The sequence below is a fragment of the Plecotus auritus genome (genome assembly GCF_963455305.1).
Source record: "Plecotus auritus genome assembly, chromosome: 8".
NCBI classification, from domain to species: domain Eukaryota; kingdom Metazoa; phylum Chordata; class Mammalia; order Chiroptera; family Vespertilionidae; genus Plecotus; species Plecotus auritus.
The window spans coordinates 113,745,366-113,759,492 of record NC_137782.1 but is presented as its reverse complement, the minus strand read 5'-3'; the positions used below and the strand labels follow the sequence as shown (position 1 = coordinate 113,759,492).

Here is a 14,127-nt window from a genome sequence, read left to right as displayed (position 1 = left end):
ATCTCACAAAGAGCAGTTTCTGAAACCTATGTTCTTTCACATCATTTTCATCAGACTTGTGATTGTTACCAAAATTGTGAGACAGCTGGGAAAGTGTCTCACACTGACAGAATGTCCACGGACACTAAGGAATTATTGTTAATTTTTTGAGGTTGTGATAGTGATATTGTGGTTAAGTTTCTTTTTTTATTAAATTTTTAGCTTTTAGAAATATATACTGAAATTGTTGTGTAACTTTGACATTTTCCATAATAAAATCCTATATAATAAAAGCCTAATATGTAAATCGGCCAAACAGTGAAACGACCAGCTGAACGACCAGTCGCTATGATGTGCACTGACCACCAGGGGGCAGACGCTCAATGCAGGAGCTGTCCCCAGCCCGCAGACCCTAGGCCAGTAAAGCTGGGTGGGGTGCATGCAGGCCCCCCCCAACCGCCCCGCTGGTCACCCCGCAGAGGGAGGTGACTGGCAGCAGCAGTGGCGGGGAGTGGGGCTGACAAGCAGGTGGTGCCAGGCCTGCCAAGGCGGGTGCCAACGGGGGCCCACCAGTTGTCACGCAGATTGACCCTGATCACCGGCCAGGCCTAGGGACCCTACCCGTGCACGAATTTTGTGCACCGGGCCTCTAGTATTTTATGAGAGGTTTTTTGTTCATCCTCACCGGAGGATATTTTTTCCATTGATTTTTAGACAGAGTGGAAGGGAGGAATGGGAGGGGGGCGAGAGGAGAGAGAAGCATCTATGTGAAAAAGACACATTGATTGGTTGCCTCCTGCAGGCGCCCTTACCGGGGCCTGGACCAATCTGCAACCCAGGTACATGTCCTTGACTGGGAAACAAACCCCAGACCCTTTGGTGTGAGGGCTGATGCTCCAACCACTATGCAACACCAACTAGGGCAAAAGATATTTTTTGAAATCTCTGAGAAAAGGTACATTCCAACAGTAGATTTAAGAAAAATATTTTTCATCTTTCAGGCAAAGAACAGAGCAGTTCACTATTTGCATTATATAGAACGATATGAAGACCATACAAGTGAGTGTTAATATTTTTTTTTTAAAATTTGCAAGGCTGTGCTTGCTCATTGTGTGGCAGTATATCTCTACTAGTGACTTGATGCATGAAATTCATGCATGGCGGGGGGAGGGGGGGCGGGGGGTTGTCCCTCAGCCCGTCTGCACCCTCTCTAATCTGGGACCCCTCGGGGGATGTCCAACTGCAGGTTTAGACCCGATCCCTGTGGGATCGGGCCTAAACTGGCAGACATCCCTCTCACAATCTGGGACTGCTGGCTCCTGACTGCTCATCTGCCTGCCTGCCTGATCACCCCTAACCATTCTGCCTGCCAGCCAGCCAGCTCACCCCCAACTGCCCCTGCTGCCAGCCTGCTCACCCCCAACTGCCCCACCCCGCCGGCCTGATCACCACCACCTGCCCAACCCCTGCTGGCCTGTTTGCCCTCAGCTGCCCCCCCTCACCAGCCAGCTTGCTCCCAACTGCCCCCCTCTGCCAGCCTACTCGCTCCCAACTGCCCCCCTGTGCTGGCCAGCTCGCCCCCAACTGCCCCCCCCGCTGGCCTGCTCGCCCCAACTACCCCCCTGCTGACATGGTTGCTCCCAACTGCCCCCCCCTGCCGACCTAATCGCCACCACCTGCCCCCCCTGCTGGCCTGATGGCCCCCAACTGCCCTCCTCAGCCTGCCTCATGGCCCCCAACTGCCCTTCCCTGCTGGACTCATGGCCCCCAACTGCCCCTTGCTGCTGGCCTTATCGCCCCACCTGCACCCTCTGCTGGCCTGCTTGCCTCCAACTGCCCCCCCCCCCCCCCGTGACAGCCAGCTCGCCCCCAAATGCCCCCCCTGCCGGCCTGATAGCCCCCAGCTATCCCTTCTGCTGGCCTGCTCACCCCAACTGCACCCCTTCCCCACCAGCCTGATCACCCCTAACCACCTCTGCCTTGGCCCCACCACCATGGTTTTGTCCAGAAGGTCTCCCAGTCTAATTAGCATATTACTTTTTTATTAGTATAGATAGCTTATATAGGATAGGATTGCTTAAATTGGCGGGGGGGGGAAGCCTTTTTCAGTAGGAGGAGATGCTCTTGGCAGAGAAAACACATAATCCCTATATCTGGACTGATAGCCAGCCATATGCACTATACTGCCAAACCGGTCATTAAACCTTACACCAAACAACTGTTGCCCTTAAAATCCCTCCTTATCCCCCACCTTAGGTTCTGCCTTCGTAGTTCACCAAGATTAGGTTCTGATTGGTTGGTTTCTATGCCAGTCAGCATCAAAAGCTCCGCCTCCTAGGCAGCCATTGGCTCCTGGCACGTCACCCAGATTTGGTTCTGATTGGTCAGTTTCTATGCCAGTCAAAGTCTCCGGGCCTATCTCTGGACCTGATCAAAGAGGCGGGGCTGATCAGCAGCTCTGTGGAGGCCTGGAGAGAAACAGGCGTGGCTGCTGGTGAAGCCTGGAGAGAAAGAGAGAGGTAACAGCTGATCAACAGTTGCCACTGAGGCTGCAGATCAGACACTGCCTCTCTCTCTGTAGTCCTCTCTCTGGGCCTAATCCACAGCTCCCTCCGCAGTCAGTGCTGGGTCGCTGCCCTGGCACCGGCTGCAATCAGTGCTGGGTCGCCACAGCAACTCAGCACTGACTTCTGGTGTTTGGTTGAGTTTTCCAGCCTTCGGTCATTACAGATCCTGGCTCTTTATATATCCTCTCTAATCAAAGAGTAATATGCAAATTGACCGTCACTCCAACACACAAGATGGCCGCCCCATGTGGTCAAAGATGGCTGCCCTTATGTGGACAAAAGATGGCCACCACAAGATGGCCAGCAGGGAAGGGCAGTTGGGGGGGGACCCAGGCCTGCAGGGGAGAGCAGTTGGGGGGGAGCAGGCCTGCAGGGGAGGGCAGTTAGGGGCAATCAGGCTGGCAGGGGAGTGGTTAGGGTGTGATCAGGCTGGCAGGCAGAAGTGGTTAGGGGCAATCAGGAAGGCAGGCAGGCGAGCAATTGGGAATCAGCAGTCCTGGATTGTGAGAGGGATGTCCAACTTCCCGTTTAGGCCCAATTCTACTGGTATCAGGCCTAAACGGGCATTCACATTTCCCTCGAGGGGTCCCAGATTGGAGAGGGTGCAGGCTGTGCTGAGGGACACCCCCCCCCCCACCCCCTCCCTGTGCACGAATTTCGTTCACCGGGCCTCTAGTATATATATAAGATGGTAACTTTGTTTTTCTGTGCTTGTTGCTACATCCTATCTAATAAAAGTAATATGCAAATTAACCATCACTCAGCTACACCCACAAGCCAATCAGGAGCGAATATGCAAATAAACCCAACCAAGGTGGCTACGGCCACAGAGAGCAGGAGGGAGGCTTGGGTTTCCCCGGCAATGGAGGAAGCCAAGCTTTCTGCCTGCCCTTGCCAGCCTAGGCCTCCACTCAAGGCTGCAAAGTTTCAATAATAGAAGATACATATATCCCAACAGAAATGGCTGCCGCCATGGAGCAAGCAGAAAGCTTGGCTCCGCTCCAGGCTACAAAGTTTCAATTATAGAAAATAAATAAACGCCAGATACCAGGGCCTCCGCGTGGGTCACCGGGGGGCGTGGCCGGCCTGCAAACCACCACAGGCCCCTCGCCCAGGCCGCCCCACACCCCAAGGAAACCCCCACCCTGGTCCAGGACACCCTTCAGGGCAAACCAGCTGGCCCCCACCCATGCACCAGTCCTCTATCCTATCTAATAAAAGAGTAATATGCAGATTGACCATCACTTCAACACACAAGATGGCTTCCCCCATGTGGTCAAAGATCCTGCCCCCATGTGGACATAACATGGCCACCACAAGATGGCCAGCAAGGGAGGGCAGTTGGGAGGGACCAGGCCTGCAAGGGAGGGCAGTTGTGGGTGATCAGGCCAGCAGGGGAGGGCATTTGGGAGGGACCAGGCCTGCAAGGGAGGGCAGTTGGGGGCGATCAAGCCTGCAGGGGAGGGCAGTTAGGGGTGACCAAGCTGGCAGAGGAGGGTAGTTGGGGGCGACCAGGCCTGCAAGGAAAGGCAATTTGGAGGGACCCAGGCCTGCAGGGGAGAGCAGTTGGGGGGGACCAGGCCTGCAGGGGAGGGCAGTTAGGGGTGACCAGGCCTGCAGGGGAGGGCAGTTAGTGGCAAACAGGCTGGCAGGGGAGCAGTTAGACATCAATCAGGCTGGCAGGGGAGTGGTTAGGGGGTGATCAGGCTGGCAGGCAGAAGCGGTTATGGGCAATCAGGAAGGCAGGCAGGCGAGCAGTTGGGAGCCAGCAGTCCTGGATTGTGAGAGGGATGTCTGACTGTCCGTTTAGGCCCAATCCCAGTGGGGTCCTAGGCTGGGCTGAGGGACACCCCCCCACCCCGCCCCGTGCATGAATTTCGTGCACTGGGCCTCTAGTTCTTATAATAAACACTTAAAATGTAGAAGCAAACTTTCTCTCCTGAGAAGGTGGTGATGGGTAAATCAAACTTTGTCACTTATCCTTGGACACTGTATGCTGGCTGCTTATGGTTGTATTAGTTGCTGTGTAATATTTGCAAGGGCATTAAAGCTTATACCTAACCTTGTTCATCTTTATGTTTTCACCCTCCAGTATTCCATGATATCTCTTTAAGGTTTAAAAGAACACATATCAAGATGAAGAAACAACCTAGAGGTAACTTAAAAACTCTTATAATTTTTATTTTTTATTTTTAATAAATCTTTATTGTTCAGATTATTACAGGTGTTCCTCTTTTTTCCCCCCCATAGCTCCCCTCCACATGATTCCCCGACCCCACCCCACCCCATGCCCTTACCCCCTGCCACTGTCTTCATCCATAGGTGTAAGATTTTTGTCCAGTCTCTTCCCGCACCCCTCACACCCCCTTCCCCCTGAGAATTGTCAGTCCACTCCCTTTCTATGTCCCTGATTCTATTATATTCACCAGTCCATTCTGTTCTTCAGATTTTTTATTCACTTGATTTTTAGATTCACTTGTTGGTAGGTATGTATTTGATGTCATTTTGTTGTTCATAATTTTTATCTTTACCTTTTTCTTCTTCTTCCTCTTAAAGAATACCCTTCAGCATTTCATGTAATCCTGGTTTGGTGGTGATGAACTCCTTTAGCTTATTCTTGTCTGTGAAGCTCTTTATCTGACCTTCAATTCTGAATGATAGCTTTGCTGGGTAGAGTAATCTTGGTTGTAGGTTCTTGCTGTTCATCACTTTGAATATTTCTTGCCACTCCCTTCTGGCCTGCATAGTTTCTGCCGAGAAATCAGCTGACAGTTGTATGGGTACTCCCTTGTAGGTAACTAACCGTTTTTCTCTTGCTGCTTTCAAGATTCTCTCTTTGTCTTTTGCCCTTGGCATTTTAATTATGATGTGTCTTGGTGTGGTCCTCTTTGGATTCCTCTTGTATGGAGTTCTGTGCGCTTCCTGGACTTGTAAGTCTATTTCTTTCACCAGGTAGGGTAAGTTTTCTGTCATTATTTCTTCTAATAGGTTTTCAATATTTTGCTCTCTCTCTTCTTCTGGCACCCCAATAATTCGGATGTTGGTACACTTAAAGTTGTCCCAGAGGCTCCTTACACTATCTTCATATTTTTGGATTCCTTTTTCTTTTTGTTTTTCTGGTTGGGTGTTTTTGTTTCCTCATATTTCAGATCTTTGGTTTGATTCTTGGGGTCCTTTGATCTGCAGTTGAATTTCTGTATATTCTTTATTTTAGACAGTGTATGCTTTATTTCTGACTGGTCCTTTTCCATTTTTTTGGCATTCTCATTAAGGTCCTTGAAGGTCTCACTAAGCTCCTCGGAGGTCTCATCAAGTTTCTCAGTGGTTTTTAGAAGATTATTGAGTAACCTTATAAATGTGGTTCTGAACTCTATGTTGTCCAGTAGTTTGCTTTCCTCCATTTCTTTCATTTGTGACATGTTTCTTTGTCTCCACATTTTGCTGCTTCCCTGTGTTGATGGAGTGGCTTTGTATGGTAGGTGACCTATAGGGGCCAGTAGCTCAGCCTCCCCAATCACCTGAGGTGGATGCTCTTGGTACACCCCTTTGTGGGCTGAGTGCAAAGTCTTGGTGTAGTTAAGCCTTGATTGCTGTTGGTACACTGGGAGGAATTGACCTCCAGGCCAATTGGCTGTGAGGACCCGCTGTGTCTATAATGGAAGAACTGCTGCGATGGAGACACGCTTATGGTGCAGGACTTGTTTCAGTGGGGCTTTGGTGCTCACTGAGTCTGCCTCTTGAATGTGTCACTTATGGGTGTGAGGAGTTGAAATCTGTTGTCTCACACTGACCACTAGGTACACTGGCTTCTGGATCTCCAATGGGGTGCAGGTCAGCTACTGTCTGAGGCCACCCAGCAGGTGCTACAGTGAGAACTACAGTTTTCTCCTCTTTGCTTGGGGTTTGGACGTTTTGGAGCTGTCTGACCTCGGCTGCAAGTTTGCTATGTTAAGCTGCGATAAGGCAGGCCATTCATATGCTAAAGCCGCTGCTTGGAGCTTGGGTGAGTTTGTAGGTTGTGCAGGGTGGGGTCTCAGGATGTCACTAGGGTAGGGCGTGGCAAACAGCAATGGCTGCCAGTAAGCCGGCTCTGCTTCTCTGACCGCGTCCCCGCGTCTCACGCCTCAGCACAGTAAACAATTATTCCTGCGCGCAGCCCTGCAAGCAAGCCATTCTCACTTTCCGACCCGATGGCAGACAGCCCAGCTTCTCCCCGTAGGAGTTTGGGTTCCCCGCATCTCCCCAGATCCTGGAGTTCGGAGTAATCGGGATCTTATCTCCCTTCGGGTTGAAAAAAGCAGCGCTCCCAGTCGCCTGCCGCCAGCCCGATGTGTACACCTCTGTACCTCAGCTTTTCAGCGCTTGTGCACGTCTCAATGCTGTTTTCTCTTTCCTTCTAGTTGTAGAACTTCCACTCAGCCAGCTTTCCCGTGGTTCTGGGTGATAGGCGTTTTGTCTTTTAGTTGTAGTTTTGAAATTGTTGTGCAAGGCAGCAGTTTAGGTGTTTACCTACGCCGCCATCTTGGATCCTCAAAACTCTTATAATTTTTTGAAGATAAAGCAGTGCAGTTATAGTAGTTCTATCGTGTCCTTTACTTTGCTCACTTTTACTTGAGCTCATTTTGAAAATACCAAACAGAAAGCCTAAGTTAGATTTTTAAAAAACCTGAATAATTTTTTTTAAATATATTTTTTTATTGATTTCAGAGAGGAAGGGAGAAGGAGAGAGAGAGAGAAACATCAATGATGAGAGAGAATCATAGATCGGCTGTCTCCTGCATGCCCCTTAGTGGGGATCAAGCCCGCAACCCAGGCATGTGCCCTTGGCCAGAATTGAACCTGGGATCCTTCAGTCCGCAGGCTGATGCTCTATCCACTGAGCCAAGGTGACTAGGGCCTGAATAATTTTTATACCTAATTGGTTTTTGAAACTGCCTCCCACCCTGGCCAGTGTGGCTCAGTTGGTTGGAGCGTCACCTCATACACCAGGGGGTGTCATGTTCCATTACTGGTCAGGGTGAGTGCACACATTGATCTCTCTCTCTCTCTCTCTCTCTCTCTTTCCCTCTCAAATTTTAATTTAATTATAGAGGTTAGCATTTTTTATTTTCTTTGTCTTCTATATTTTTCAGGTTTCTATATAGTTTAACCTATTACCTGTGCATTGGGGTTAAATATTCTGCTAAAGCAGTATGATACATTATAGATAGCTTTTCCTAAAGCATGTGCATCACTATTTCTGTGGGAGGAACCAAATATATCTCTTCCCCTTTAAAGCCCTTACTTCCCATTATTCTCAGAATTAAAATAAAATAAAGAACTCCACCCCACCCCCAAAACCCTCTATGACCTGACATCTTGCTAACCTCATGCAGACTCCACCCTCCTGGTGCTGGAGTTCCCACCTGGGGGACTTTGCCACACTCTACCTGAGGGGAATACTGGAAAGACAGGTTCTGCTGAGGGCCTGAAGCAGCAGTCAGGATGCCAGTTTAGGGAGATCTTGGCCTTGGGAAGGAAGGGTGACACCTTCAATCTTGTGGTTAAAGATTGACCCCTGAGGATGAGGGATTTAGGTGAGACATTTAAGGTGAGAAGTAGCCGAATGGAGAACAGGCAGGGAAATGCCAAGTGCAAAGTCCCCCAGGTGGGAACGCCAGCACCAGGAGGGTGGAGTCTGCATGAGGTCAGCGAGATGTCAGATAATAGAGGGCTTTGGGGGTGGGGTGGAGTTCTTTATTTTACTTTAATTCAGAGAATAATGGGAAGTAAGGGCTTTAAAGGGGAAGAGATATATTTGGTTTGTTTTTAAAGCTATTCCTGGAGCAGGTATTGTAAGTAGACATTAATAGGGCACGTGGCTGGAGGTCAGGCCTATGAGGAAGTGAGAAGGATGGGCCAGGAGACCATCAGAGGAGAGTGTTACAAACCCAAGAGTCTTTCCAGGAGAAGATAGTAGACATCTCTGCTCAGTGCAGCCAAGCAGTCAAGGAGTGACAACAGATGTGTCCCTTGATGGTTAGTTCTTAGCAGGATGTGAGGAACTGTCAGGCAGCTCAGTTCATCTTCATAACAACCCTGTTTTTTTGCCCACATGCTCAGACATTTATACTATTTCTTTGGTTCAAATAACATTTAAATAAGGATCACCGGGGAAATTAAGTAACTTGTCAAGGGTCACCCAGCTGGGAAGTGATGAGCTAGACCAGGTGTCCTCAAACTACGGCCCGTGGGCCACATGCGGTCCGCCGAGGACATTTATCTGGCCCGCCGGGTGCCGCTGCCTGTCCTGCTTAGCAGCCGACTCGTCTCACGCCCGCAGTGCGCATAGGAATTTGTTCATAGTTTTTTTTTAAACTATAGTCCGGCCCTCCAACGGTCTGAGGGACAGTGAACTGGCCCCCTGTTTAAAAAGTTTGAGGACCCCTGAGCTAGACTGTGAACCAGAGTCTCCTAAACCCAGAGCCTGAGCTGTGTGAAAGCAGGAGGGACTGACTCTGATTCTTCCGTTTTCTAGGCTACGGTCTCCACTGCCACCGGGCCATCATCACCATCTGCCGTCTCATTGGCATCAAAGACATGTATGCCAAGGTCTCGGGGTCCTTGAACATGCTCAACCTCACCCGGGGCCTCTTCCATGGGCTCTCTTGCCAGGTAACCGTGCCTTGGGTCTGAAATGGAAGTTCTGGTTTGCATTTCAGTTGTATGCATTGAGACTACCATGTCCTGGGGCCACCTGAAGACTTGGGTTTTATGCTGACTAATCAGGTAGTTCATCCAACTGAAGAGTTAGTTCATGAAGATTAACCTTTAAAAAATACTTCATGGGTGTTTTGAACTTTCAAAATTAATTATTTTTAAAAGTTACTAATTAGACTCTGTTTTATTATGAAAAGAATACATGCTTGTTCTAAATCTCCAACAATATAGAATTAAAATAAAAAGAGAAAGTGCATTTCCTAATTTAGACCTTTCTGTTGGGACTGGTGTGAGCTTCTCAGCCCCTGCTCCTCTCATGAGAGCTGTTTTAGGGGAAGCAGTGTCCACGGTCCTGGCGCAGGTCGTTCCAGCAGCTGCCTGACTTCTGAGGAGCCATGAGCCCTAATACGCCAGGCTGTCACACACAGTTGGGACCCCTGGGCTACTGCCACCTGCCCCCTCAGCCGGGGGGGGGGGGTGTCACAGTCACGGTCACTGCTCCCAGTGGGCAGGAAGACCTGACTACCCCTTGAAAGGAGGGGTAGATCTTAGCAGAGCTGCATGAGCAAATAAGACAGCTGGGTTCAAGAGACTCCTTTCTGTGGCCTCCGTTTGTTGAGGATTTTGATAGGCTTCCTTACAGAGAGTTTGATGGCTGTTTTTGAACAAAGTTATCTGTAGAATCATTGTAGCTCTCTGTTCAAAATAGGAAAATTAATTAAATGAAAGGGCTTTGTTTAAAAGGAATATACCTAGGAATAAACTTAACCAAGGAGGTACAAAACTTGTACTCAGAAAATTACAGGACACTGAAAAAAGAGATAGAGGAAGACATAAACCAATGGAAGAATATACCATGTTCATGGATTGGTAGAATCAACATCATTAAAATGTCCATACTACCCAAAGCAATCTATAGATTCAGTGCACTCCCCATTAAAATACCAACGGCATATTTCAAAGACCTAGAACAAACTCTCCAAAAATTTATCTGGAATAAAAAAAGACCCCGAATAGCTGCAGCAATCTTGAGAAAGAAGAACAAAGTAGGAGGGATCTCAGTACCAGATATCAAGTTATATTACAAAGCCACTGTTCTCAAAACTGCCTGGTACTGGCACAAGAACAGACATATAGACCAACGGAACAGAACAGAGAACCTAGAAATTGACCCAAGCCATTGTGCTCAATTAATATTTGAAAAAGGAGGCAAGAGCATACAATGGAGTCAAGACGGTCTCTTTAATAAATGGTGTTGGGGAAATTGGACAGATACATGCAAAAAAATGAAACTAGACCACCATCTTACACCATATATAAAAATAAACTCAAAATGGATAAAGGACTTAAACAGACGGGAAACCAGAAAAATCTTAGAAGAATCCATAGGCAGCAAAATAGACATATGTCGTAGCAATATCTTTACTGATACAGTTCCTACGGCAATGGAAACTAAGGAAAAAATAAACAAATGGGACTACATCAAAATAAAAAGGTTCTGCACAGCAAAAGAAGCCATCAATAAAACAACAAGAAAGCCCACTGCATGGGAGGACATATTTGCCAATCTTATCTCCAATAAGGGTTTAACCTAAAAAATTTACAGGGAACTCATACAGCTTAACAAAAGGAAGATAAACAATCCAATCAAAAAATGGGCAAAGGAGCTAAACAGACACTTTTCAAAAGAGGACATATAGGAGGCCAAGAGACATATGAAAACATGCTCAAAGTCATTAATCATCTAAGGGATGCAAACCCAAAGAACAATGAGGTACCATCTCTCACCTGTCAGAATGGCTATCATCAACAAATGACAATGCTGGCGAGGATGTGGAGAAAAAGGAACCCTTGTGCACTGCTGGTGGGAATGTAGACTAGTGTAGCCACTGTGGAAAACAGTATGGAGTTTCTTTAAAAAATTAAAAATGGAACTTCCATTTGACCCAGTAATCCCACTTCTAGGAATATATCCCAAGAAATCAGAAACACCAATCAGAAAGGATATATGCACCCCTATGTTCACAGCAGCACAATTCACCATAGCTAATATTTGGAAACAGCCTAAGTGCCCATCAGTAGATGAGTGGGTTAAAACACTGTGGTACATCTACACAATGGAATATTATGCTGCTATAAAAAAGAAGGAATTCTTACCATTTGTAGCAACCTGGATGGAACTGAAGAGCATTACGCTAAGCGAAATAAGCCAGTCAGAGAAAGATAAATATCACATGATCTTACTCATTTGTGGAATATAACGAACAACATAAACTGATGAACAGAAATAGAACCAGAGACATAGAAGCATCAAGCAGACTGTCCAACCCTGAGGTGGTAAGAGATCAAAGGACTTGTATGCATGCATATGAGCATAACCAATGGACACAGAAGGGGGGTGAGGGAATGTGCTGGGGGAAAAAGGAGACTCACGTAATACTTTAAACAATTAAGAATTTAAATTAAAAAAATAAAAGATCTTTTTTGAACAGCTGTGTGTGTGTGTGTACTATCCAAAATATCCTTCAAAAGTACTTCTAAATTTAAACTTGTTAGAGGTTTAATTATTTGATATGACAAAGATTGTTAACTTTTTAAAAATTTTTATTTCAGAGAGGAAGGGAGAGGAAGAGTGAGATAGAAACATCAATGCGAGAGAATCATTGATTGGCTGCCTCCTGCACACCCCCTACTTACTGGGGATCGAGCCCACAACCCAGGCATGTACCCTTGACTGGAATTGATCCTAGGACCCTTTAGTCTGCAGGCAGATGCTCTGTCCACTGAGCCAAACCAGCTAGGGCAAGATTGGTTTTAGATAGCTCATATTTATGATCAAGTACATTTGTTCACTTATATGATGTTTTTGCTTTATGTTAGTACTTTGAATCTTCTAATGTAACTATCCCAGATACCACCAGCTATAAAAAAGTTGCATTATTTAATGTGCTACTCAAGAGAAAAAGTGCCACCAATTTAAGTAATGTGCTATTGATTATAAGACACTGATTTAAATTAGTTTGTTTTTATCAAACAGCTCATCTCTTTTCTAATTTCAAACATAATGTAGTATTAGAGAGAATACTACAAGGTAGACAGAACCTGGAAACATGAGATTGAACATATCGGATATTTTAAGAAACCATCTGTAAACTATCCACGGATTTTATTTGCCTGTTTCCAGACTTTGATGGCTACCTTCTGTCATGAGTCCCCTGGCACTCTCAGCCGTGCCAGCAGTACCACCTCCACATCATTTCATTTTATCCATAAATATGTATCTGAAAGATAAGAATTTGAAAGTACCCCACAATACTACTTACTTTATTACCTAAAGAATTAACGGGAATTTAGTATTATCACACATCTCATTGGAGCTCATAGAAATGACCATTTAGCCCTTGCCAGTTTGGCTCAGTGGATAGAGCGGCAGAGTGAAGGGTCCCGGGTTCGATTCTGGTCAAGGGCACATGCCTGGGTTGTGAACTCAATCAGCAGTAGGGGGCATGCAGGAGGCAGCCAATCAGTGATTCTCATCATTGATGTTTCCATCTCTCTCTCCCTCTCCCTCTCCCTTTCTGAAATCAATAAAAATATATTTAAAAAAAAAGAAATATCCATTTAAAAATAATTTTTTATGCAATTTGTTTGAATCGGGTTGCAGATGGGTCAATACATTCTAAGTTTTTGCTGTGTCTTTTAAGTAATTTTTAATGTGTAGGTTCCCTTCTTTTTTCTTGCATTTGGTTAGTAGAAGAAACCAGGCTTGTTCGTACTATGGTTTCCCAGTCTGGTGCTGACTACATGTCTGCATGTGGATCCTCCACATTTTCTTTCCCTTTGTGTCCTGTGAATTGGGAGCTAGACTGAGGCTTGATGAGATTCAGATTGATTTTGGGCACAGCCTGGCACATGGTTGGCAGGGCTTGGAAGGACAATGCCTTCCCTCTGTCCGCATTGTGGGCAGGAAGGTGTGGCTGAGATTATTCCACCTACAACAGGTCACCCCAGAATCAACTAAAGGGTATTTAAGTCCTAAGTGGTACAGTGTTGTCACTGTTGACTTCCCTCTGGATGAAGGCAGTTCCTGCTCTTTGAATTATAGATGTACCTCACAGACCTAACTACTCTTCTCCATTCGGTCTTGCCCAGGAAACCCACCAACAGCTGGCTGATAAAAAGAGTCTCCACGTTGTGGAGTTCCGGGAGGAATGTGGCCCTCTGCCCATCGTGGTCGCCTCACCCCAGGGAGCTGTGAGAAAGGATCCAGAGCCGGAAGCTGAGGTTCCGGACACCAAACTGGACTGGGAGGATGTGAAGATAGCCCAGGGAATGAAGCGCTCTGTGTGGTCAGGTTTAAAGAGAGCTGCCACCTGAGTTCCCCTTGGCCTCATCCACCCTTTAGTCAGGTCAGCACCTGGAGGAGACTCAGCTCTCACACCTTGGAACATCATGGCTTTTTTTGTTTGTTTTGTTTTAAGAAGAAAGACCAACCTCAAGTTCTTTATTTACAAATAATAAATAATTATAGTTTTAACTTACTGAGCATGTGATATATATTAGTCACTGTGTTAGGAACTTTGCATAATATCCTTGTTCAAGATTATTTTAAATATTCATGTAAACTATAACCATAAATGAATTAGGCAAATGGTCTGACCCAATCAGAAATAATGTGCAATCAAGTGGTAGTTACTTGACTGTAGTCACACAACTGGGAGGTAGAGGAAAGTGGGCAAGCCTTGTTCTTTTTGACTCTAGAAATTTTATTTTTATTAAGCCTCTTTGAATAGATATTTCAGTGGTTGCCCTAGGTATTGCATTATGCATACATCGCTTATCACCAGTCTACTGATGTTGCCTTTTTACCAGCCAAGTGACT

At 46.5% G+C, this 14,127-nt stretch overlaps 1 protein-coding gene across 2 annotated transcripts in view; it reads left to right on the top strand.

Annotated features, from left to right (window-relative positions):
* MRPS5 (mitochondrial ribosomal protein S5) overlaps positions 1–13,911 on the top strand; it is a 34,783-nt gene extending 20,872 nt beyond the window's left edge. Inside the window, exons 9-12 of one of the 2 annotated variants that reach the window (XM_080685293.1) lie at positions 981–1,038; positions 4,639–4,701; positions 9,064–9,200; positions 13,398–13,911. In XM_080685293.1, coding sequence (XP_080541419.1) covers positions 981–1,038; positions 4,639–4,701; positions 9,064–9,200; positions 13,398–13,622 — 483 coding nt within the window. In that variant the 3' untranslated portion in view covers positions 13,623–13,911. The remainder of the gene's footprint in view (positions 1–980; positions 1,039–4,638; positions 4,702–9,063; positions 9,201–13,397) is intronic. The other variant, XM_080685292.1, reaches the window with a different exon arrangement.
* Positions 13,912–14,127: the final 216 nt, after the last annotated feature.